This window comes from Neopsephotus bourkii, unplaced genomic scaffold, assembly GCF_033783945.1.
Source record: "Neopsephotus bourkii isolate Nb327-2 ecotype Australia unplaced genomic scaffold, CSIRO-AGI_Nbou_v1 NB_1656, whole genome shotgun sequence".
Lineage (NCBI taxonomy): Eukaryota > Metazoa > Chordata > Aves > Psittaciformes > Psittacidae > Neopsephotus > Neopsephotus bourkii.
The window spans coordinates 322,816-348,236 of record NW_026902130.1 but is presented as its reverse complement, the minus strand read 5'-3'; the positions used below and the strand labels follow the sequence as shown (position 1 = coordinate 348,236).

The 25,421-nt window shown below is 45.6% G+C and overlaps 4 protein-coding genes across 8 annotated transcripts in view; all 4 read right to left on the bottom strand.

Annotated features, from left to right (window-relative positions):
* Window positions 1–20,431, bottom strand: part of HOXA3 (homeobox A3) — a 44,809-nt gene extending 24,378 nt beyond the window's left edge. The window contains exons 1-2 of the mRNA XM_061375061.1: window positions 20,292–20,431; window positions 8,328–8,432 (exon numbers count right to left, since the gene is read on the bottom strand). The gene's annotated coding sequence lies outside the window, so the exon portion shown is untranslated. The remainder of the gene's footprint in view (window positions 1–8,327; window positions 8,433–20,291) is intronic.
* HOXA5 (homeobox A5) lies at window positions 9,305–12,240 on the bottom strand. Of its 2 annotated transcripts, XM_061375077.1 has the most exons (3): window positions 11,686–12,240; window positions 11,375–11,538; window positions 9,305–10,377 (listed from the first exon to the last, which is right to left on the bottom strand). In XM_061375077.1, the coding sequence occupies exons 1-3, from the start codon at window positions 11,937–11,939 to the stop codon at window positions 10,127–10,129; spliced, it is 669 nt and encodes a 222-aa protein (XP_061231061.1). In that variant the 5' UTR covers window positions 11,940–12,240; the 3' UTR covers window positions 9,305–10,126. The 2 variants fall into 2 exon arrangements, with proteins under 2 accessions (XP_061231061.1, XP_061231060.1); XM_061375076.1 differs by having other exon boundaries at window positions 11,375–12,226.
* On the bottom strand, window positions 13,861–20,431 carry HOXA6 (homeobox A6). 4 transcript variants are annotated; one of them, XM_061375082.1, is made up of 3 exons: window positions 20,292–20,431; window positions 15,629–15,884; window positions 13,861–14,259 (listed from the first exon to the last, which is right to left on the bottom strand). In XM_061375082.1, the coding sequence occupies exons 2-3, from the start codon at window positions 15,651–15,653 to the stop codon at window positions 14,000–14,002; spliced, it is 285 nt and encodes a 94-aa protein (XP_061231066.1). In that variant the 5' UTR covers window positions 15,654–15,884; window positions 20,292–20,431; the 3' UTR covers window positions 13,861–13,999. The 4 variants fall into 4 exon arrangements, with proteins under 4 accessions (XP_061231066.1, XP_061231064.1, XP_061231067.1 ...); XM_061375080.1 differs by having other exon boundaries at window positions 15,629–15,789; window positions 20,292–20,430; XM_061375083.1 differs by having other exon boundaries at window positions 15,629–15,786; window positions 20,292–20,424.
* A 1,115-nt stretch (window positions 20,432–21,546) lies between these two features.
* On the bottom strand, window positions 21,547–24,981 carry HOXA7 (homeobox A7). The gene is made up of 2 exons (XM_061375084.1): window positions 24,457–24,981; window positions 21,547–23,402 (listed from the first exon to the last, which is right to left on the bottom strand). Exons 1-2 carry the CDS (start codon window positions 24,830–24,832, stop codon window positions 23,119–23,121), a joined length of 660 nt encoding a protein of 219 aa, XP_061231068.1. The 5' UTR covers window positions 24,833–24,981; the 3' UTR covers window positions 21,547–23,118.
* Between the last annotated feature and the right edge of the window lie 440 nt (window positions 24,982–25,421).

Sequence of the window (25,421 nt, the reverse complement as noted above, 5' to 3'; positions counted from 1 at the left end):
ATCACTCATTTCCTCCTCCTATCGAATGTCTGATTTGTAAAGAGAGTTAAAACACATTTACTTACTCATTTCCAACAGCACATCTATAGAACTCTTTTACTGGGGTAATAGATAAGTTTCTCTATTTACTTTGCATGGAGAGGAAATGCGGTTACACACATGCACACAGAGACAGCCATAGTTGTTCAACAACACACATTTGACAGGAAAGGGGAGATTTTGTTATTTATCAATATATATTTAAAAAAAAAAGACTGACGGTGAAAAAAAACTCAACAAAACCAACAAAACCCCTACAAAACCAACAACAACCCATGTTGTAAAAGAATGAAGCTCTCATCCATATAACTGTAAAAAACCAAAGATTGCCAAAGCCCACCATGAGCAGACAACATTACTCCGGCATAAAGAGATACATGCACACATACAGACACATACATACAAATACCTGTCGGCCAGCACCAGAAGAATTACACTGGATTATCCTAAAAATATTATGCTGGGCACAAGTCCTGAAACACCATGGCCAGAGCACCCCAGCAATCTGCCGTGCTCCCACGCCACGGTAAAACACAACGAAAAGTGATTCTCGGTTTGTAAGCTCAGCGGTATATTGGCCGAGCTAACTGGGCTCTGTTTCTTATTATTTACCGTGATTAGATCTCAAAGTATACTTGTTTCACTGTCCCTCTTTCTACCGTGAGGTTCTGGCACTCGGTTACAGAGAGAAGGGTGCAATTTACTATATGACTGTAAATCTGCAAGGTGACCTGAGCTGCTCAGATGAAGTCCTGTTATTTTCTTGTGGTTCTGTTAGCCTGCGAAGATGTGCTGAGACAGGACCTCCAAAAGGCCTGTTCCATGTCTTTGTGGTTTTGTTATCATAAACAAGAACCTAGCCAAGACCACCAAGTGTTATCTTGCACACGGCCGTTTCGACATTTTACTGCAAGATTTATGGCTGTAATAAACAATCTCAGAAACCCTCCTTTTTCCCCCGGTACTTCCCTTTAACAAACTTGTAGCATCATCCTAAGCTCACAAAGAAAGAAAAGCAGAGGAAAAAATAGGCCAGCTCACTTTTTTTTTTTTTTTTTTTTGCTTTTATCTTTTCTTTCTTTTTTCTTTTCTTTTTTTCTTTTTTTTTTTTTTTTTTCCTCCAGAAAGGCTAGAGGCTCGATTTCACTGGCGAAGGAGACTTTAATCAGTTAATAAGGGAGGGAGAGTTTCCCAGCTGAGGCTGGCCGAGGAAGAGATGGGGACCCCACCGGAATTAAGTTGAGAGGGAGAGTCAATTTTCTTTCATGCACCAAGAAGAGGCAACCTCATACATACCCAAAGAGAGGGCGAAGGGGAATCCCCCTTTTTCTTGTGAAGCAAGCAAGCACTCCTGCTACCCTTCACATGCGCTGCTAAAACGTAACTACTCCGAAAGATAAAATAATAACATCAAGAATAGCAATAGTAATAAAAATAATAATAATAATTCAAGTCAACCTTTCGCCGTGTCCAGGCATCCTCTACCGAGAGCGGTAGGAGGAGGGAGAATCACACTAGCAGTCTGTTTTGAATTTGATTTGAACCATTTTGAATATATTTAGCCCCAGCTTTCCCGTCTTGAATGCGAGGCTGTCCCAAGTTTCAAAGTGACCGAAAAGTGACACCGTGTGCGTTTTGTTTCTTATTAATCTTACACATTGACAGTCTTTGTTAAATAACAAGGCGTGCCCTTCACCAGGCGACATTTTCATATTTGTTAGACGCGGTGACCTGAAGTTCACCTCGGCCTTGGACTTAGTTTTTCTAAAAGGTCTATAACAGTGTCTTTTAGATAGCGGGGTGCTTTGCCCAGGTCATTACTTCTAAGGGAAAATTAAGAAAAAATCGCGGGAGAATGTAAACGTTACGGAATGTATCGACTGTATTCCCTCCTTTGTTCCTGGGAATGATAAAGCCCCCGAGGCTGCTCCTGCTTCTTTCCTACGGTCGCTGCTGGGGCAATGCTGGCAGTTTTGTCCCAAGTTCAGCATTTGGCAAAAGCGGTGGCTTCCCTGGTACCGAGGCTCCTTGTAACAATGGGGGTGGTTGGCGGGATTTGCTCTGTCTGTCCTGGCGCAGTTAAATAAACACGTAAAATGTGATTTGTGCCCCGATTTGAAATGAATGGTCTTCTGAGCAGACCTTCCACGCCAGAGAGCAGTGTGCCGATGCAGAGAGTAAAAGGACAGAAAGAATTCGTCTCAAGTTATTAACTGTTCTGCTTTATATACTTTATTTTCTTTTATTTTATTTTTAGGGAATAATTTGAACGACAATTCAGAAGGAACAAACTGCGATTTATTGAAATCGCAGATTCAACTTCTTTGAAAATACTCTTATTGATGTATTTATTCCAAAACAGAAAATACGGAGTTCGAGACACTAATTGTTTTGGTGAGGAAGTAAACGGATTTCGGTCACCTACTCATGAGTAAGCCTGTTATAGTAACTGCTTTCATTGGGGGTATATCAAAGACGCATTGTTATTCTTGGAAACAATCCGCCTGCTATTCTCTAACCAAATAGATATTTGGCTACGGCTTTTAGCTTGTTATCAGGCTTCGCTCTTACACCAAATAAATACTCTGGATGTGAAAGGTTATAGACTATCTCCAGCGAGGGCGGGCTCCCCAGACGTGCAATGCCAGGGCTCGCTACAAGTGAGCAACAGCAGCAACTTGTGAACACGGTCTACACGCTGAGCAAACACTTGCACTTTCTACTTCCCAGGCTTCAGCAGGTACTTTAGGCAAAATCTCCAATAATCGCTCTGGCTCATCTCACATGTTTCTTCTCAAGGAATAGCACTCGCCTACCACAACCCAGCTGTGTCTCTCGCAAAGGATTACCGCATAACAGCTACACAGAGGCCGGTGTAGCCTCCTGCCTTTGGTGTGGAAAGGCAGTAAATACACGGATGGGGGTGAGGTGAGCTCTTTCCAGGCTTCCTCTTGCCACTCCTCCACAACTTTCATATCAGTTTAGGAATATTTGGAAACATCCTTTTCTCTCCACCATCAAGCCCTCGTCCTCACCATTTCAGGCGGAAGCTGGTCTGCAGTGATTTCCCCCAGAATGAAATTCCCTGTTCAGTACTGGCCAGTTCTTCCTCCAGAGTCGCCTAACGCAGGAGCTAAAGCTTCAACACCAAGGCGGCACTGGGAACAAAAAAATCCCAGCTATGTGGGAATAAATCTTTGCGCAAAGAACTGCCACAGAACTTTTTCTTTGGGGGGAGGGAAGCCAAGGGAACGGAGGGATAGAAAATAACCAACACCTCCCCGGTCTCTATTTCGCTGGGAACTGCTGCCTTGGGTAATTTCCGAAAGCTGTGAGAATCCTCCTAATCACGGAGGAGCACACCGCCAGCTTCCCGCAATATTTTCCATCGGTAGCACAACACGGCCCCACCACCCAGCATTTTAAAAGAGCTCCTTCGGACCAAACATATAAGCTGTATTATCTCCGGCATGTCCTGTTTAAGTACAGTTTAGTGGTCACTACAGAAATGAGAGCAAAGACAAAGACCCGGCTAAGATCGATAAAGGCGTTAATAGCTTCACTCCTATCTTATCTTCCTGCCATTTTGCAAAGTGAGAAGGCTCAACATTAAACCTCTTAAAGCAGGTTATTATATAATAAACAAGGGTGAAACAGTTTGCTACCTGGCTCTCGGAGGAGGCAACACCAGCAGCTGCCGTGGGGGTAACACGCGTGTTTACCTGCCACGGCTGAACCCGAGATATTCAGACACAAATGTGGCCGATAATTCAAGATGAAAAACAACGCGTATTACTCTTGAAAAGAGGAATTTTCTATCCTTTCCTCGGTAATTGAGGTCATTCAGTCAGCAGGGTTCACCTGGAGTCCATACTGTGATACACACGTAACTCAAAGCTATTTTATCTTTTGTGCTGATAGTCAAGATCTCGGCTATAACATTGACATCAAACTCTGTCTGGGCGAATGACTAAGAGTGGTGCAAAACGTAAACTTTTGACCCTCAACTTTTTGACCTGCAGTTGTAACGCCCTTAACCACAAAGATATACAAAAGCTATGCAGCTTCTTTTAGGAGTAAGAGACTCGCACTGTTTGTTTCAATAGTTCTCCCCTTTCCCCCAGCTTTCTAAGGGCTTTTTTTTTTTTTTTTCCTTCTTGCTGTTGAGAAATCGGATACTTTTTTAATTTTTAATTATTGCCTTTTTTATTTTATTTTCTTTAATCTCGCAGCTTTGTAAAGTGCTGTTAGATTGCACAGCAGCCTTTCGGCAGCGTTGGAGGGAAGCCTCTTACTCAAAGGCGCTATATGGTTACAATTGCAGGTGAAATGCTGGGTAAGTTCTGGGCGTGAGGTTGGAAGGAATGTAGCGACGAGCGTTGGGGGAAAAGCTGCAGCTCTCTGCTGCAAGGGTCTTAGTCATTTCTCCTTGATTTAAACATAAAGAAAAAACTCTAATTGTTTGCGAAGCCTTGTCTAGGCAAACGAGTTGACTGTGAACTTGGTCTAAAGCGAGCTCTGCTGGTGATTCCTAGGGTGTGCAGATTTATCTTTTCTGCATTTACTTAACCTGGCAGTGAACTGCACGAGCTGCCATTTGTTATCCAGAGACAGACTTCACCTCAAGCAAGGACTGTTCCACAAAATCGCAATAATTACCCAATAACCTTCATAGCAAATATTATTATTGAAAAGACATTATTTTGGGGAAGGGATATAGGAAAGATTCCTTATGCGATTCCTTATCCTTGCAAATTTTACACGTTCTTTATGTCAGATTTTATATTGTTTGTGCGTGTAGCCACAGGAACATGTGATTGTGATGGTCCATGTGTATTTGCCTTCCAGAGAGATATTCGGGAGGATGCTTTAATTCGAAAGGAATAATATTTTCAACGATGACCAGGCGGCTGTGGGAGATGTGGGTTTGTGCTCTGGCTAGCAGCTCTAGCAGCAAATCCGTGAGATTTTAAGGGCAGGAAAGAGAAAGGTCAAAGAAAGCAAAGTGATGTCTTGACTTGGTCAGGAGATTTAGATATGTCTGCGTTTAATGCGTTGAATCTGTATTTGCGGGGAGGGAAAAGGCACTGCCTCAGTATCCAGGGTTTGAAATCGAAACCTCATGATCCGCCCCTCATGATCTGTTCCATTCAATTTCCCATGGAGCAGATTGCAAACCCCTTCATTGTCACCCTTCCACAGATACACACTTATTGAATGTAAGGAAATGGCAGAATAATAATTTCCCCATAATGTTCAGCAATTAGGGCATTTGCATGGTTTAGACAAAGCTGCAGAGCTGTAATTTACGGATGACTTTCCACCGGGTTGTTGTACTTCTGCTTTAGAGAAAGTTACGCCTTGCGAAGTCACTAGTTACACAAATTGAGGGAGTTGCCTAATCTTTAATTGTCCTTATGCTTAGACATGACAGACTGCACTCAAGTATTTCTTTCAAAGGATTAAGTAAACTATATTTCAAATTGCATAACACCCCTTGCCGTGCCTAAAGTAAAACAAACTCGCCTGCATTAATCCCCCAAGCAGAGCAGAAAAATAATGTGCACAGATAAGACCTCTCTTCTCATTCCCAGCGATTATTCTCCATGATATTTTTCCCTCTGAAAACAATTCGGACCTGGGAATATTTTGGTAAAGTTCGGCAGGCTGGGTTCGCTTGAATTTCAGATTTAAAGCGGATTAGAAAAATCTGCATTTCTGGATTTGAATGGCCTCAATCGCTCAGTCGTGCTGCTCGGGAGAGGGCAGGGCCAGAGATATGGAAAAGTTGTCGTTTCTAGCTAACTTTCTTTTGTCGTGAGAGAGTTTCTTGCGGTAAGGGTGGGTTTATATGCTTGTGGGTTTGGTTGGTTTTTTTTCTTTTCCATACTTCGCGAATCTGTACACTCCTTTATGTGGAATGTGGTCCAGAAGCCACATTCAAAAACGTGAAAATCCCTAGTAACAAACCTTTTCGTCCTAGACAATGAAAAATTACTATCTGCGGTGATATCCAGGTTCCTAAAATAGCAGTCGAACGGGTGTGAGTGTGTGTTTCTATATTCACTATATCATTCAAATAACGCAGCATTGTTGAATATTGAGCAATCACGAATGGTTTGTGTCTAGTATCATTCCCGTTTACAAGCGAATTTTATTCCTTGGAAAAGGACTTGTATATCAATAAAGCCCAAACTTTTAAAGGGTTTTCATGCTTTTACTTAAAACTATAAAATTTTATGGCATATAATATAATGCACGCCTATCATATATAACTTTCTGGTATTCCTATTGACAGAAATGTGACAGCCAGTGTTCTATAAAATCTCCAGCTGTTTATTACGGAAATTATTTTCAAATGTGCATTTGGATATGTAATTTTAAAGCCTTTCCTATCTAAAAAAAAATATAAAGTGTATGTATATGTGTTTGTTTAGTGTTGATAGGAAGGATACACAGACACAAAGGCTTCTGACTTCATTTGTCTGACACAGGAGGTTGACTCTAAATACTAAATATTTGTAAAACTGTGAGATGTTTGAGCTAAGCCAACGGTTTGTACAACCGTTTCTTTAACGTTAAAGACAAATAAATAAATTAAATATAGTACTCAGTCAGCAATGTGCAGACCTTGAAGAGGTACACAACAACCTCACCCGCTTGTACCGTTTCACCTTTCTCTCATTTTCACTCAAAGTAACAGATACAGCCAAAACCTGAATATTCAAAGTAGATAGCACTAGCAAAATAAAACAAAGCCCATCTTCCAGCTCTCCTCAAACCACCCTGCTCTTTTGCAAACCTGACTTTATGTCACATGAAGGTAAACAATGCAATCTACTGAATCCCTGCTACTCCAAACCTGAGCAGCAAAAGTGATACTCACATCTGTCTTGAAGATAGGTAGATAAGATATGTATATACAAACATATATATTTTTTGGAAGCTGTGCTCAAGTCTTTTCCCTAACTAGTCAGTCTGTGCCCCCTGAGATCACTCAGCTAAGTAACAGCTCTGAGGGTAAGGATCAGGTCTTAATGCTACCCAGAGAAAGACAGTTCCTTTCACCCTTTCATTCAAGTCCTGGAAATTCAAAGACTAAAGTAAAATCCGGCCATAAAGTTTATTGCTGAGTAATCACACTCTAGTGAGAAAAGTCCACTTAAATAAAAAGAATGTTGAAGTAAACACGCAGCTGGGGCCTACACCACAATGGCAGCCAGCAATATAAGGGGGAAAGGGAGAGAGCAGAGCTAGGGGAATATTTACAATCTTCAATAAACCAAGCCCGTATTTCATAATATGCAGCACTCTAATGACCTGTAGTCTCTTATATTAATGCTACAAGTTACAGTCAAATGGTTCGCTTTTAAAAAAAAGGAAAAAGTCACAGGAACATAGATATGTATACACACATACACACCCTTTGTATACATAAATACACTGATATTAGACACACATATGCATGTGCATGTCTTTGCACAGGCGCACACATTGATTTGTACATGCATACACACGAGGATAATTTAAATATATTTATACTTATGCAATTACGTATAAGAACTGGGAAAAGTTATAGCAATGTTATAAATGTGCAACCCCGAAACACACTACACACTCGCAGATGGACATATATACATAGCTACGGCCTTCTGCACAACCCAGTGCAGAAAACGAGAGTCTTGAGCCCAGTACAGTCTGTGCCATCTTAATACTAGCTCTGATGTGCAACATATTTCGCCAAACCGAAGATTATTAATGTATCAGCATGCCTCCAACTCTATCACGCCTACATAAGACACTGCCCAGATAATATCAAACCTTATCTATTTTGTTTCCCCCTTTTTTAATCGCCTACAGTAACTACTCCTTGCTAAACAAAACCTCTCCAAAGTTGGAGAGTCTATTGGAGGAAAGGAAGTAATTATCTTCTGCGGTAGTCAAAGTGATTAAAGTTAGGCCCCAAAATCCATCTCTGCCAAAGTCGCTTATTGTGGTTTACTTTGATTTGATCGTTAAAATAGAGAGCTAGCTGCTGCGAGTGAAGGAATGGGGGGGGGGGGGGAAGGGGAGGAATTGCATCGCAACCTGGATCTTTAGTGGTTGATCCTGCCTCTCGGGCTCAGTGGGACCGTCCTGAAAAGCTCCAGGCGGAGAGGAAAGGAAAGGGAAAGGTAAAGAGAAAGAGAAAAAAAAAAAGAGAGAGGCGAGAGGCAGCGAGAGCGAGCAGGAGCTTCGGCATCCCCACTGTCCAAATAAACTTTAAGGAACTTGTACACAAAACTTACCTTTGACTTGCAAGGAGCCATTTTTCATACAGTATTGAGAACTTGTGGTTTGGATACTTCTGTCCCTAAACCTGACAATTTGAATGGCCAGGAGGCACACGTAGCCTGCAAAAGAGTCAAATGAAGTCCAGCGTCAGTGAGATTATATGTTATGTGGTATATAATGTTGGATGTCAACTCCCCAAAACCATAAAACTTACTTTAATGGCACCACGTGACTTTTTATAGCCAGTGAGCCTATCTGTCTGTGCTATGGATGATTTTACGATCTAATTCATAGACAAAACCCTATTCATTTGGCACCCAAATGTCATATAGCCGGAACTGGGGCTTATAAAGTTTACTGTTTTATAACTTTTAAGGGAAGGCATCATTGTAACCCGTCAGTAAATGTGCAAATCTTTAGTTGCTCTTAGAAGCTCAGAAGAGTTAACCATTCAAGCTCTGATGGGGTAAGTAACATTACGTTTATGGCAAACTAATTGTAGCGAAGAAAACCAAAAATCTTTAAAGGGCGAAATTGGGAATGTGGCTAGCGAGGGTTACTAATAGACGCAGAGGGCTCGGAGGTGTCTGTCCTGCAAATATACTTAATGAAACCACAGGAGAAAATCTAGAGCGATGCAAACACGTCTTGGAGTTAGCAGCGTGTTTTAACAAAGCACATGGGTGGGTGTTCTCTTTTTTTTTTTCTTTAACCATCAACAAACTTCTAACAGTTGATTCACCCACAAAGGGTGTTGATTGTGGTCCTGCGATGCAGCTTTCCATCTAGCGAGAAACCAGTAAGGAGGTACTTGTGGTCAAACTTTCAATTAAAAATAGTGGTAGCGGACGATAGCAGCACCTACCATTTGCAACGTGCAGCAAGAGCCAGGTAAAATAATATTACAAACTCTGCATGAGTTAATTTTTTTTTTTCAGAGGCAAATCAGGAAGCACAACTTCTTGCTTTGCACAAACCAGGTCACGAAAACTTTACAATAGAAAGTTTATTTTTTTGTTGATTTCCAGTCAGGTTTTTTTTTAAAAACAAATAATAATAAAAAAAAAGCTGATCACAGTTTGCTCAAACAGCCAGACTTTGACTATATTTGTAACTTTGTTCACAAAAAACATACATCACAGAAGCTGCGCTTAATAAGAGCCACTTCTAAGAGTTCGTGCAAAGAGTCATATACAAAGGCACAGCAAGGACATACTGCTTGGAATCACAGTTTTCGTCACAGATTCACTATTCACTACACGTAGGACAAGTTCAGTTGATTTCATCATTTCACCTCTACAACAGCATTAATTACACAGGAATTATATAGGTAGTTTGAATAAAAATATTTTTAACAGCTTGGAGCTATACAGACATTAACACTTGACCACACATGCACAGTTAAGCAGGTTGAGTGCAACACATAACATTTGTACTAAACCGGGGGAGGGTTTCTTTCTCTCTCTCTCTTTTTTTTTTTCTTTTTCTTTTCGTCTTTTTTTTTTGTTTAGTTTAGTTTTGTTTTAACAGTTACTTCAAGTAACACAGCTCGCTTCATATAAATAAGTTAAAACATCTATTATTTTTTCAAGACAAAGCCATTCAAGACAAAGAAATGTACGATAAAAGCAGATCTACTTATACACGCGAGAGAATGGTAATAAACAGGCTCATGATTAAAAGATGAATAAGGGCGACAAGAACAGGGTTTCTTCACAGAAGTAACACAAGGAAGTTTTAGAAAGTCAACTTAGTACTGACATGAGACGCAGGGTCAGCTAATACTGCTCAGTACTTTTAATTGATCAAACGCTCAGGGACGGAATGCCCCTCCTGCAGCTGCCATGCTCATACTTTTCAGCTTATTATCCTTTTTCCATTTCATTCTCCTGTTTTGGAACCAGATCTTTATTTGTCTCTCTGAGAGGCAAAGAGCATGTGCTATTTCAATCCTTCTTCTGCGGGTCAGGTATCTATTGAAGTGAAATTCCTTTTCCAGCTCCAAGGTCTGATAGCGGGTGTAAGCAGTCCGAGCCCTTTTCCCTTCTGGTCCCCCTATGTTGTCTGGAAGAGAAAAGTACATGATTTAGATTCTCAGCAGCCACTCGGATCTTTCGTGACTTACTGCATCTACCAGCGTCCAGGACCGTTATACTCAGTCCTGCTTGGTTTTGTTTCTGGTTTGGATAAACGCTCAACAAGTTTCCTCCTCCAGCCCCTTTTAGGAAAGGCTTGGGGGAGGGGGATTTGGTGGTTTCGGTAAGTTTTCGCTTGCATTTGGCGTTCGATTTTTAGTTTTTAATTGATTTGGGGTCATTTTTAGAAGGGTAACACCCCACCCCTCCCGCCTTCCGCAGATAAGCTGTTTTGGAGGATACTTCTGCTGCTAGCTGTGTGTTCAGGGCTGGGAAAGCAAAGCTGAAGCTTGCAGCCCTTTCCCACGGCTGAGCTGGGGAAGGCTCTGGGAGGCTCCTAGCCCCCGGCTGCTCCCCCAGCACCCAGGGCAGAGCAAATACCCAGGGCGGAAAGTTGCTCCGCTTCCCCGCTCCCTCGAGCCCTCTCCCCGGAGTTTGGGGCTACTCGCCCCTCCTCCCCCTCCCTACGGCTTCCCAGCAGTGAAAACTGCCCTCCTCGCCCTCTCCTATTCTCTTTTTAATATAGCTCGGCAAAATAAATGGGGTCAGCCGCGCCGTTCCCACTGGAGGAGCCCCCTTCCAGAGGAGAGCCGGGAGCAGCCCCTGCTCCCGAGCCCCTTCTGGAAGGCTCTTGCTGCTCTCCCGCTGCCCGCCGGGGCCGGCGCTGGGAGCCAGCCGGGCTGGGTTACTGGGGCCGGGCGGGTTCTTTATATTTCTTTTCATGTTTTCGAAGGGGGGACACGGCTCTCCCGGAGAAGGGAGCCTGCTTCCTTGAGAGCAGAGTTGTGCTGTGCGCGGAGACTGCCCGCTCTCACGCCCTCCTCTCCCCTCTCCCCGACCTTGCTCGGCACAGCCACCCGGTTTACATTAAATCCTCTTTTTTTTTTCTCCAGAGAAATAAAGAAAGAACAGGGTATTTGCTTTACCATGACTTATGTGCAGTTTTCGCATCCAGGGGTAGATCTGGGGCTGTGAAGGCTGGGCTGTGCTTTGGTCGGTCGGGGCACTTGCCTGCTCGCTGCTTGCTGGAGTGTCTTCCTCAGTCCCGGACGAGGTGCCAACCCCGTCCCTGCTGATGTGCGTGTTGCTGCTGGAATTGGACGAAGTGCTGGTGGAGTTGGCGAGGGAGTTTTTCACCCCGTGGTGACTCTCGCTGGTGACAGGCGAACCGGCCACGGCGGTGCAGGGCAGAGGGTCGGGGGGAGGCGAGTGGGAAGCCGTCGCGGGCTGGTTGTACCTGGGCTCTGTCGAGGCAGAGGTGGTGTTGGCCGGGTAACTGCGGGGTCTCTCACTGGCACCAAAGTGGGTGGAAGCAGAGCGCCCGACGCTGAGGTCCATGCCATTGTAGCCGTATCCGTACCTGCCGGAGTGCATGCTGCCGGAGTCCCTGTATTGCTCGCTCACCGAGCTGTGATCTCCATAATTATGTAACGGGTAGTCCGGGCCATTTGGATAGCGACCGCAAAATGAGTTTACAAAATAAGAGCTCATTTGTTTTTTGATATGTGTGCTTGATTTGTGGCTCTTGGTCGTTTTGTGCGTCTATAGCACCCTTGCACAATTTATGATGAATTATGGAAATGACTGGGACATGTACTTGGTTCCCTCCTACGTAGGCACCCAAATATGGGGTACGGCTCCACATCACGTGCTTTTGTTGTCCAGTCGTAAATCCTGCCTGATGACCTCTAGAGGTAAACTCGTGCACTGGTGGGGGAATTGGGAGGGCGCGGGCGGCCCCGTGCGCGCCGCCGCCGCGCGCCGCCGCCGCCACCGCCCGCCCGTCCGCCGGCCTCCAGCGCCACCCGCTGGCGGCGAGGGAGATGGCGGCTGCTCCGCGGGGTCGGCCCGGGGTGACGGCCCCCGACGGCGGCGCGGAGCGGGGCACGCCGCAGCCGGCAGCGGCGGAGGGGCGGTGGGGCCGGCAGGGCCGGCTCCTCCGCCGCGGCCAGCGGAGAGCTCGGCGTGCAGGGAGCGCTCCGCTTTGTGGCTGCCTTCGCCGCCTTGCGGGGCTTATTTACACCAGTTTACAAATTCTACATGATCCATCCTCGGGTGTTGGCCGCGCTTATGTCCCTTCTCTATCTACATATATATTAGTTTATTTTTCTCCCCCCTTTTTCCCGTGTCGGCGGATTCGAGAGGCACCCGGTTCCTGCCAATGCGAAATGGCAGGTACCTATGAAAGACAAATATCGTGCAGCGTTTTTCATACTGGGGGTCAAATTCCAGTCAGCTTTACGGCAGCCGCTGTTTTTCCACCTCTCGGGAAAAAAACAACACCCAACAAAACCAACCAAACCTCTAAATGCGGCGGTAGCCATTTTGCATTAGTGCTTTCCAGATTTGGCTTTTAAAATGTTTAGAGCGGTAGCCCAAATCGCGCTGCCTTCCAAACAAAAGAGCCTCGATACAAGCGTATTTATACACAGCTTCACACTCACACTCACGCACACACAACATACTATAGATATAACATATATATTAATCAATATTTTCGCTGAGCTCATTTTACTTGTACAGAACTCGAAGTGAAAGCCTCTTATGGCAGCTACTTTTCTCTACAGTATCTATTTATTTTTTGTTTCCAGTGCTAAGAAATGCGAATGTGAATTAGGATACCACACAAGCGGGGAAGAAGACCGCCGCCTTAATGATAAACATTTTTCTTTTAATTAAAAATAAAGAAAATAAAATGAAAAAGACCGACCCAAGCCTCCGAAGCCCCAAGAAATGTAGTCTCTAATTAAAAGCCCCTTCAGTGTATAGCTGAGCTCACCGAAACCTCAGTGTAAGCCCAACGGGAACCACAGAAATTCGCCTGCCTCAAAACCTCTTCCCTCGCTTCCCCTGAAGTTTAACGCCGAGTTTTTACTTTAATACCAGTAGTGCACATTAAGCAGTTTAGCGGCATTTAAAATAAATCTCTCTGCAATTCATCTTCGCTTTAACTGCAAGATTATACCCAGGGGTTTATAGATTTTTTTTTTTTTAAGGATTTTTCCTTTCCTTTTTGCTTTTTAAATATCTTATACATGTGTAAAACTTTTTTCCTCCCCTGCAGACCATAAGCTCCCAAACACAGCATAACGAGATGGCCCGACATAGCGGGACTTAGCAAAAACAGAAACCCAACATTTTCTAAAATCTCTCGTATTTCTACAATATGAATATTGTTAACTAAAAAAAAAAATTAAAAAATCCCTCGCTGATCTCTTCTCACACAGGTACTCCAGGGACACTCACCCACACACAGATGCTCATCTCAAACATTTAGAAATCTGGGCCATTTCTCTAGGACTTTAAGCAATGCCATCTATGGTTTGGGAAGGTGGTTATATACATACGTGCCTGTAGCTCGAAAGCTAGGACTTCCACATATATTAAAGAAAGTCACAGATGATTGCAAAGGTACATCTTTTAACCAAGCCTTTGAGGAATTAATAGACTGTGACAAACCTATAGGATTTTACTAGCAGAAGGAACACAAGGTATATAATAGGAATACTAAGAGCTAAGTAAAGGCCTGGTAGCGTTTCTTAAACGTGGTTCTACTCCCCTGACTTTTCCTCTGTTTCTTCGCTGCTGGGCTGTGTGGAATTTATGAATTTGTTTTCCTTTTTCCATTTCATCCGCCTGTTTTGAAACCATATTTTAATCTGGCGTTCAGTAAGGCAGAGAGCGTTTGCAATCTCAATACGTCGTCTTCGGGTTAAGTATCTGTTAAAATGAAATTCCTTCTCTAACTCTAGCGTTTGGTATCTGGTGTAAGTTTGCCTCCCTCGTCTCCCATGAGTTCCATATACTGTACCTGTAGAAGTAAAGACAAAACGATCGCATTGGACAGGGCCCAGTGATTTCAGACCAGAAAGAGTGATTAGTATATTCTGCCTTCTTTTGCAGGCATAATAACAGAGGTGTGGGGATGGGGGGTGAGAATTGCTCTGGTTTCCTGAAGCCTTTTTTCCCTTTATTTCTCTTTTTGTCTCTCTTTTCCTTTTCCCCTGCCTGACTAGCTGTAAATTCGGATGTGCAGCGTGCTTAAAGTGGTGGGATAACTGGGGTACAAAGAAGCTTTAAGGTGGACCTAGGGAAAGTGCAGTAGGTAGCACCCGTGTGAATCGCTGAGTGCTGTGTATCCTCTGCGTATTGAGAGCCTGTGCACACACACACACATGTACAAACACACGTGCGATCCGGGGAGCTGCACGCATGTGTGTGTGTGTGTGAGCGTATGCACGCATATGCGGGTGTGTTTACACAAACACGCTCTATTGCCATGGCTGTGACTACAGAGGGGATGTGATTTAAGTATAATTATAGACATCAGCTAAAGATCATAGAAGAGCCTCTGCCATTTGCTCCGGAATTTATTGCCCTTGAATGTAAACCAGCATCGGAATGGTCGTGCAAGAAAGGGATAACTCTCCAAAAAAGAAATGCAACCCACAGTCCAGCAAACATAAACTCGGGAGGAGGGAAGCCATTAACAGACACTGAAAGTAAAAGTCTTACTACGGGATTCTTAAAAATAAGTGCCACCCCAATACATAACCCCCTCCTCCCCTTCCCCAAAGCACCACTCCTGGTCAGAATAGTTCAATTACGTGAAGTTAACTCCTAAGTCAGAGAAAATCAGAAATGCGATGCCATGGAAGTGCACCCACGGCCCCAGAAACGTGCTCTCAATCTCCAGTATTTACAGGCTAATGAGCTGGGGGAGGGGGACGAGGAGGAATGTGCCACAAATGCATTGGATCCTCAGAACAGAGGGCATATTCCCTGCATCGCTCTCTGACACAATGAAGAAGCGGAGCAGGGGCTGTAGGGTGCCTTTAAGAAAGTAGTAAAACTGCTCTGCTCCTCGTTTTTCTATTTATTTTTATTATTATTTCTTTTTATTTTTGCCTACTTCCCAATGATTCCCCTGTAACTTCCACCAGCGAACCGACAAGCTGGGCTCTCGGCCACTCATCCCAGGATGCCAATGTGCCAGGTCTAAAATAACCTGGGAAGGTTTCCTGTTACACAGTGCCCTGCAGGACCCGTGTCTCTCCAGCAGCCTGTACTTTGTCTAACAACCAAACCAAACCAAAAATCTTGGGGAAAGAAACTTTTCCTTCCTTCCTTTCTCCCCCCCCCCCCCCCCCCTCCTTCCCCATTGCATCCGAGTGCCTTACCAGCGCAGGAGTTCATCCGCTGCATCCAGGGGTAAACAGGGCTCGTGTACTTCCGGTCGGTGCCTTCGTCATTTACAATTTTGGCTTGGATGCCGCTGGATTTGTACTGTTGATCGGGAGGAAAGTGCAGGTAGTCCCCGGCCCCCCTCTGTTTGCCACTGCTGGAAGGAGAAGCGCTACTAATCTCCTTGTCCGAATAAAAACAAGAGGTTCCGTACTCATAGGAAGCCCGATTGCAAGCAATGACGGTGTTGGACTGTTGGTAGAAACAAGGTGAGGTGTAAGTCTTGTCCTGCAGGCTGCTTGCCCCATACGAAGCCGGAAAATGCCTGAGAGCATCATAGCCCGCCGGGTAAAGGGGGATCTGCCCGAGGAAAGAGTCCTGGCCCCCGGGCAGGCTCCCCGGGAAAGTGGGATTCACGAAATAGGAACTCATTTGCTCTTCCCCCTTGCCCGGACCGTGATTTGTTGTGTATTAGTACATCTGGCGATAACTATTAGGAGTCATCGAAGTGCTTTGTTTCTGGATGGCCGAGCGCCAAAAGCGACAGCAGAAAATAGGAGCAGCTGACGGCGGGGCGGCCAATGGGAGCGCGCGCGGCGCCCGCTCCCCCGGGGCCGCCGCCACCGCGCCGCCAACTTACCGGCAGCCCCGGCCCCACCGCGCCGCCCCGCGCAGCCCCGCGCAGCGCCGCGGAGACAGCCGCGCCCCCGGGCGGCACCGCCCCGCCGGCTGGAGGGAGCCCCATAGTAATAATAATAATAACAGTAACAGTAATAGTAGTAATATTTCCAGGCAATGTGACAGCAGCGGACGTGGGGATCCTCCCCCAAGGGGGGGCAGGAGGTGTGTAGAGGGGGGCGACGCGCCAGTCGTGGGGCCGCCAACTTTTAAGGGAGGGAGCCGCGTAGACCCGTGGGGATGGTAGGTGAACAGCTCCGGCCCTCCGGTGGACGGAGGGGGACACGAAGAAGGGGGGCGAAGGAAGAAGGCAGCGGTGGATGCTGCTGAGGGAAAGTTTTGAGCGGAGGGAGCACGTGAAAGGGGGAGAGCAGCGCCGCGCAACGCAGCGCGGGATGGGATGGGGGGAAAGGCCGGCCTCTCTCCATTTTCCCACGTCTATTCCACAACCACATCCCGGAGGTTTTAGCCGATTTTTAAATTTATTTCATTGTTTTTACCCCGCTGAGGCTTCCCTTCGGAGCCCGCCTCAGCGCAGAATCTAGCTTTTGTGAGAGAAACCTACGCGTCCTGCATGGAAGAGGTCTCATATCTTAATGAACACCCTCATAATTAACGCGGAGGTTTCGGCTGTGGTAGGAAACGGTGGCCTTCTGGAGAATGAGATTTTTGGTTTGCACCAAGTGCCTTGGAAGGCCCCAGCAAGGGCTGGGCAGGCTCCCGATGGCCCCTGAGCAGCCCAGCTAAACTTCCATGTGTCTCTGCTCCCCGAGTTTCCCTCCGCCAGAGTCAAGCCGAGGGAATCAAACATTCAAATTCGAAAACGAACCAGTAGGATTATTCCTAATTAATACAGCCCCTCTAATGAGTCAGCAGAAGCCAATCGGTTTCGTTGTTGCTCCGAATAGTTTGATTAAACGCGGATGTGTGTCTTTAAGAAGAGGAAAAACACCAAACCAAACATCTACATGAAACAAACATTTCCGCCTCAAATTTTCAATGGCAGCTACCCCACAGCGGAAATAAAATTCTTGGCTCAGGGCAGGGACAGTAACTGTGCTTATGAATTTCGCTGAGGCGCTTTGAATTCAGCCATAACGCTGCAGTTCCTGCAGATAACATGAGGTTGCTCATTCCAAGCTGTGTTTACTTATAATCCGTGCCCATTGCAACAGATTGAATAGCCTTATTTTAAAGGCACTGTGACAGAAAGTGACATTTGTACGAGCCCCGTTTCCTAAAGTAACTTTCAAAAGAGAGTTTTGTTGTTGTTGTGAGACTATTTGCCTCATTTCCGGGGGCAGATTACGATACCTATAAAACAGTAGTGAGTTAAAACATCGCTCCACAATAGTTTGTATTGTTCACAGTCCCAGCTGGACTTTCACAGGCAGATGTTGATTGCCTCCAATTTTTCCCCCTTTTTTTTCCAACTTCCTTAACCTCTTCATCCCGGCTAATCCATAAACACACCTGGTAGAATTACAGCTCACTAGCTGCGTGCTTTGGGAGGTCATTTCGGAAACGCGTATTTCCTGAAAGTCAGCCTTCTCCAGAAAAAGTTGGTTTTTTTTTTGCTCAGCGCGAATAGTTACAAAAAGGAAACAACATCATCAGACAAGCATACAGCACGCTAAATACAAAGGGGGGTTTAAAAGAGCAGATTTTCACCAACACAGGTCAGAACGAAAACGCACCATGAAAAATGAATACTGGGGGCAAGCGAAAACCACCGCCCCACTTTTTAAAAGTTGTGACCAGATGGGTTTTTTTCATCCATCACACAGAGACCAACAGTAAAATATCGAGCCAGGCTTACTTATATTTGCATGTTATAGAACGGTTACAGACAGGTTTCTTTTTTCCCTCTCTTTTTGTTTCTCTCCTCTTTTTCAAGTTATTGTTTGTGCTCAAACCTAACTGTCCAAGCCCGAACGCAGGCAGCGAAAACATTTTCTCTTTGATCCCATAATATGGGAAGGACTGAAATGTGCACGTTTGCCTTGCTGGGTCGTGTTCGAGTAGTTACTGTGACAGCTAAACAATCTGCACTGCAATCTCCGCTTCAGTCACATTCAAGCGTCCTCTCTGCTCCTCCCCTCCCCCCAGAAAACCCCTAAGTACAATAATCTGTGACCCCCCCAGATCTGCCGGGGAAAATGCCCTGCCCGGACACGTTTCACAGCAGTTTCCCTTCACCGTTTCCCCACTCTGGAAAGCAGAAAGCCAGCCGCTGCATTTTTGCCACCGTAACAGTCACACTTGGCGATATCCGCTGATTTTTTCCGCCTTTTATTTGTTTGCAGAATGCCCCGCACCCCCAGCACCTCCTCCGCCGAGCACTTCACCGTCCTCCTCCCCCCGAAACCGGGCCCTCTGCCCCAGCCACCCTCGGATACAGGTGCGGGGCCAGTTACCCTCTTAAGCTTCAAAGCCTCCTTTTCCTTGTATATAAACCCACTTACAAATCCTTCTCATGGTCGGCAGCGTCACCGCAACCAACCTTTACCTAATAGCTCCTAATCCAAACAGTTTGGGCAAGCCGAACCGTTGTTTAGACTGGCGGGGTACCGGGAGCCTGGCCGGTAGGGGAGGCGGGCGGCTCATCCCCGGCTTTCCCCGGTAATATTTTACAGTTGACACACACCGCGGTAGAAGCGAAGGGGAAGGGAAAGGAAAGGAAGAGAAGGGGAGGGGGCAGAGCCGGTCCTGCCAGAATATCTTGCCCGGGGGCGAATTGCTATGCTGGCGTAAAAGACGGTTGGCAGGAATTATTTAATTATTTTGATTAATTTTTTTTTTGTTTTATTTTGGGGGTATTCTCTTTGGGTTTCCCCCGAGCAGATCTGCCCTTCGCAGGGCCCGCGGGGGCCGCTCGGCTCCTCTCCCTCCTCCGCCATCCCGCCACGCCGTGGCAGCACTGAGCACCCGCTGCCCCGCAATAAATAATCCGGCGCTCACTGCAGCTCCAGTCCGGCGGATACCGCAATGCAATGCAAATGCAATGCTTTATCAGCCCGGCAGCACCACCACAGCCGGGGATAACACTTAAAGCCCTCCGAGCCTCTCGTTCGCCTTGGGGAGGCAGGAGCGGCGGAGGGGAATGACTGGGAGGGTGTCCGGGGAGCTGTTCCCGGAGCCCGCTCACCCTCGCCGGCATACACTGTGGGGCACCGACCCGCTAGCCGCCGCTCCCCCGCCCCAGCGCCGCACGGTAACAGTCACAACAAGGACAGAAAGGGAAAGAAAAAAAAAAAAAACAAACCGGCAAAAGCTCCGTCTCCGGCGCTCGGATCGGTTTATCCGTTCCGCGCAGCCGAGGCGCGCAAGCTACCCAAGGCGGAAAGCGCCAGGAACGGCGTTCCCATGAACCCACGGAGGGGCACGGGGTTTTTACAGGCAGCGCTGGATCTGATAAAGAAAATCAAAGACACATTCCGCGCTGTTTCCCTAATCTAGAAATAACTTTCGCCTGGACATGCCGGCAAAGCCAGGAGACATTGTGCTGACTTGTGGGTTTTTTTTTTCTGAAATACTAAAACATAAATTACATCTAAATTTCAGCCGTCGCAAATTAACTTTAAGTTAATGCTGCGAAATAATGAAAACATAAATTGATGTTTGGGGGGATAATATTTTTTTTTCCTCACGTTGGGAATAAGAAAAACAACCCTCGGATTGATGCTGTAAAACTGAATTATTAGAGAATAACCCGCATGTCACAGAGCCCCCTGGCAAATGCAACCAGAAATAAATGTAGAAAAAAAAAAAAAATCCACGGCTTCCTCGCTAAATAATAGAAAGTAGACATTTTATTTTGGCATAATTTTGCATGCATTGGTTAAGTCGAAATCAACCGAGCTGCAGCCACGTCTATTTCTGGCCACCAACATTTCCACTTGCTTTAATTGCACATGTCTAATATTTAAACGTATTAAACCATGTTTCCCTGCTTACGGTAGTGTCATATACATTTCTCACCTTTTAGGTTCTGGCTCACAGGAGCCCCTGCGACTTTGACAGCTGTCGCTTTGGCTGCACAGGAGACGAATCGCCCTCCTTTTGGTGCCAGAAGAAGCAGGAAATTAGCCAGGTTGCTAGTTGAAAATCTGCCACGCCAGTGCTTTGAATCCAATATGCCACACCTTCCAGCGGGGGAACTGGAAATTGCCATCCCGGATCTGTGTTCTAGGCGGCTGCTTATGCCGAACCTCCGCACACTTTGTTCACTATTGCCTTACAAAGAACAAATGAAATGGGGATTGAAAGCCAGAGAGATCCGAAGCAGGACAGAGCTCAGCAAAAGAATGCGGCTCTATTCTCGCAAGGGAAATTATAAAAAAGTTCATGTTCACGGTTACCATCCACATGACCGACAACGACCAATGGAAAAACCGAACAACTCATAAAGTTGTATTGCAAAGTTGTAAATTTTCATAAACAACAACGGATTTATGGCCTTTTCCTCATCACTAAGAAGAGGCAGGTCTTAGAGAGGCGCCATCTTACCACAGAGGCAGCACTGGAGTTTTTTAAAAGACCTGGAGTTTGTACTAATTTTATTAAATTTGCAATTAGTATGTTGAGCAGGAACGGAGTGTGGTAGAAAAGGGAAACTTGTGCGCAAATGATGCTCTAGTTCTACCTGTATTTACCCGGGCGAATAAAGGGACTTTTCGGATAACCTTTTAAATTTATTATTATTTTTATTATTAAGATTGAAAATTTCAGATCTCCTTGACATTACGTGGTACCTGGCAAACATTATACATTTTCTAAAGCGGTGGGGTTTCCCCTCCTTTTTAATGCCCCCCTGCTGCCCTCGAAAGCCGCCTGCATACCCCGCACGTCCCACACATGTACCCGACCAGATCATTTACAATTGGAAGTTTCTCACCGCACTTTCTGCTTATTACGAAATATTATTTCACTGCGCGCGATTTCGGCTAGCTCGCCGGCCGCCTGGATTAGCGTTAGGATTGCGAGAGGACGGGAAAACAGTGGAAGGAAACCTTCCCATAAGGCAGGCTTTTCGCTTTATTAATCAACAGCACTAGGGGGGAAAAATAACGAAGATGAGATAGAGAAATTGACTGATTCCTATCAATCCATCACCTTCGATTTTTTCCATTCTGATTATTGAAAATAATATTTATATGGTCTAATTTCTGTATTTGTCAATGTAAATTATTTTTTGATGCTTCCTTCGAACTGTTTCCCTAATAAAGAAACACAATTCATTGTCAACAAGCATATTTATTTTCTGTATAACATAAAACACATTTATCGTGGGAGATACTTGAACACGGTATCACTTCCAAAGAGAGTTCACGGACATTTTTTTTCCCCACTTCCAATACTTACACGGCATATCCAAATGTTCACAATGAACACATCGAAACACATTGTAACATACAATTTTTGAAAGAACTTTAGCCAAACCTTTACGACGGATTTATACAGAGTTCTTAACAATACACCATGCTACAAAGTTTCCAAATTAATTACATACTTCCCAATTTATGATATGATCTTACAAATGAGCTCCAAGACGAATATAAATGACAAAGAAAAAAAAACCCAAAACCAAAACAAAACCCAACCAGTATCTGTTATTGTAGGAAAAATCACGGTATTACATAATAACATTTTCAGATAATCAGGACAAACAGTTTGTTGTTTGTTGTGGTTTGTTTTTTTTAAAGCTGGTTACATGGTCATTTAAATTCAGTTTTCAAATAACACTTCCTCTATATTAAGCAAGGTCAACCTAGAATAAGAAAACGGCCTTTAGCAAAGGCAGCCGAAGGTAGAAGCCAATGGGAGATATTAAACCGCTTTGTACAATATTGGTGTGTGTTTGCTTCCTCACTCGGAATAGTAAAGAATCAAGAACAAAGATATATTGCAGCATATGGTTTTCATTTATAATTGCTTTGGAATAAATATATTATTTTAAATTTAAATATATTCAGCCTTTTCGGTACCAAATTCTATACCAAAGCTATGGATGCGTGCTTTTCAAACGACTACGCTTACATTTCTAAAAGCATTTTGCGATTCACATTAGTAATCTTGTAACATCCTTTTGACTACTAAAATACAGTATACTTTCAAAGATAGGTAGGCGGAGCAAGATATATAGGTAGTCTGGAAAATAGGTAGTACAAATCATTGCTGTAGATCGTAGTGGTTTGTGGAACATCTCCCCCCCCCACCCCCCGCCCCTTACTTGCTGTTTAACCTTTTGCTAGTGTAGCTGTTAGTTATGATATTTTTTTAACAATAATTAACACAAAAAAAAAGAGAAAAAGAGAAGTGCAGAGCTACTTATTCAAAGTTAGGTAGTTTTTTTTTAATGTGAGCCTAATGCACTTTTCCCCTTACACGTGATTGGGACTATTGAGTCAGGTAGTTACTTCGAAGGTCATGGTTTACTATTTGTGCAAGCAGCGCTTCTCCCAGTGAAATGTCCCCTGGAGAAACCCACCCACCCGTTTTTGGGTAAACGAAAAAAAATAAATGATTGTAGAATGCTCTTAGGAGATATTACCAAAAGGTTCGGCACAGGGTAGGTCTGGGGAGCACGGGAGAGTGGACAGAAGACTGGGAAACCGCCCCAAGAAACGTTTTAATGCCTGCAAATGCTCACTTGCAAGATGATTATTGGAGGGAAATGATTTTTTTTTTTTTAATAAAAACATTAAGTCTCTCTCCATTATTTTTTTTTTTCCTTCTTTAAAGGGAGCTTTCCCAACTGTCATGTGCATACATTAGACTAAGAGATCGCTTCCTCGAGTGGGACTTCTTAGTCCTCCTCTTCCTCGTCTTCTTCCACTTTCTCGACAGAGGCTGCTGCTGACGTGGGCTCTGTGGGAGCCGGGGTGCTGGAGCTCTCTTCCTTGTGCTCCTTCTTCCACTTCATCCTCCGGTTCTGGAACCAGATTTTTATCTGCCTCTCCGTCAGGCAGAGAGCATGGGCGATCTCTATCCTCCGCCGCCGAGTCAGATAACGATTGAAGTGGAATTCCTTCTCCAGCTCCAGGGTCTGGTAGCGGGTATAAGTCTGGCGCCCTCGCTTCCTATCTGGACCTGAAAACAGGCACAAACGGCCAGGAGTTAGGCAAGAAGAGAGAAGAAAGTTTTCTCTTTCCAAATTTTTCCCTTTTCCTTCTTAGTATGCTTTTTATAAATAAATAATAAACAACAAAAAAGCTGCCGAGCAACAGTGAATGATACCCTCCTCTCACTTCCACCCGCCCCCTCACTTTCCCATAACAAAGACATTTCAGCCACACGACCTGCCTTGTTCGGGCAAGGCAAAAATTAAGTTCCTCGAGACCTAGAAAAAGTGGAGAGAAAGCATTCAGGGGAAGAAGTGGGGGAGGAAATTGCTTTTGGGAGGAGGAACTTTCCCCCCAGGCGATGTATTTCCCTAAAACCTTCCAGACTTTCACGTTTCGCAAGTGGAAATAGAGATCTGAAAGGTTAGGCCGTATTTATTTTATTTTAATATCTTGGGCTCCCTCCACACACACCCCCACCCTGCCTGGATCGTAAACAATACATCGCATTTAACTCCAGATTTGAGAGCTCTTCTTTTTCACACACTCTCCCCCACAGTACCCCTCACACCCCCCCCCCCGCCCCCTTTTCCTGTTTAGTACATTTCTATAGATCCTTATCTCCGTGGAAAGGGCAGGGAGGGACAAGAGTGGCACGTCTCCGCAACATGGGCTGGCAAAGTCCTCAGCAGCCCGTCCCCCGCTCCTGAACGCCCCTCTCCCCTCTGCTTTTCCCAGCGACCGGGATTTTTCTGCCCAACTTCGACAGAGAGCAGGGGAGCCGCTTACCCGTGGGGGCTCTGGAAGCCCGCGGTCAGCTCTCCGCATTTCTATAGCAAACAGCACAAATCAACTCAATGCTAAAATTCCATAGCAAATGGAGTTAAATAAATTTACGAGGCTAGAACCCATTAATTGGGCAATAAAAAGTTTTATGATACTCATTTACATACAATGCCACGGGCTTTCTACGCAATGGCGCCTCGGCTATAATTAAAACCATAAAGGCTGTGCTGACAATAATTCTGGCGACACGCTTTGCCTGGCTGCCACGGCTTCAAGCCCTCTTCGCTTGCCCCTACCTGAAGACCTCATCCAGGGGTATATCCGGAAATTAGGCTCAGCCTGGTTGTGCAGGTTGCTTTCCTCCGCTTTCTCACAGCTGGGTTTGGTTAGCTCATTGCAGAGGACGGGAATGTTCTGATCAAAAGAGGAACAATGCAGGTTGTAGGCATCAGAGCCCAGGCTGTATCCGGAAGAGAACGGGCTTTGATATATGGTACTGTTCACATTGTACAAGCCGGGCATGGAGGAGGCGAAGGCACCCGCGCCTGGTCCATAGCCGCTTCTCTGGGAGTTGCTTGCAAAGGAGCAAGAAGTAGGCTCTGCATTTTGGAAAAGAGAAGCCCCCGCCGTATATTTGCTAAAAAGCGCATTCACATAATACGAAGAGCTCATAATTTTGACCTGTGATTTGTTGTCCGGCAGGCTTCAGTGTCGGTTTTACGAGGTAGCGTGATATATGATAACATTACACCCCCAGATTTACACCAAACCCCATTTTCTTTTGGACTGAGCTGCCTCGAGCACGTGACCGGTCATATGACGGCGTCCGCCAATCCCCGCCCGCCTCACAGGTGGTGCCGGCCGCGGCCCGCCGGTGCCCGGACATGGACGGGTCGGGGACGCCGCCGCTGCCGTCGGGCCCGGGAGCGCCCTCCAGCCGCCGCCGCACCCTCGCCACCCCGCGGACGGGGTGCAGTGCTTCCCATTTCCCGAGGGGGGGACGCGCACATAATGTCCCTTAGACAAACCGGGGGTGTTGTGAAAAATGAAATCAGACAAAATATAGAGTTTTACGGAGGCTGCTCGTCACCATTGCCTTATTTCTTTTTTTTTCCCGTAAGGGGGAAAATAAGCAGGCGGTAAGCCGGGAGAGGGTTTTGGAGAGGTACCCCGCACTCGCAGGGCCCAGTGGCACCGCCGCCGACCCTAAAGGGCTTCCCCGAGGCTGTAAAATCAAGGGGTCCTCCTGGAGTGAGCCTCC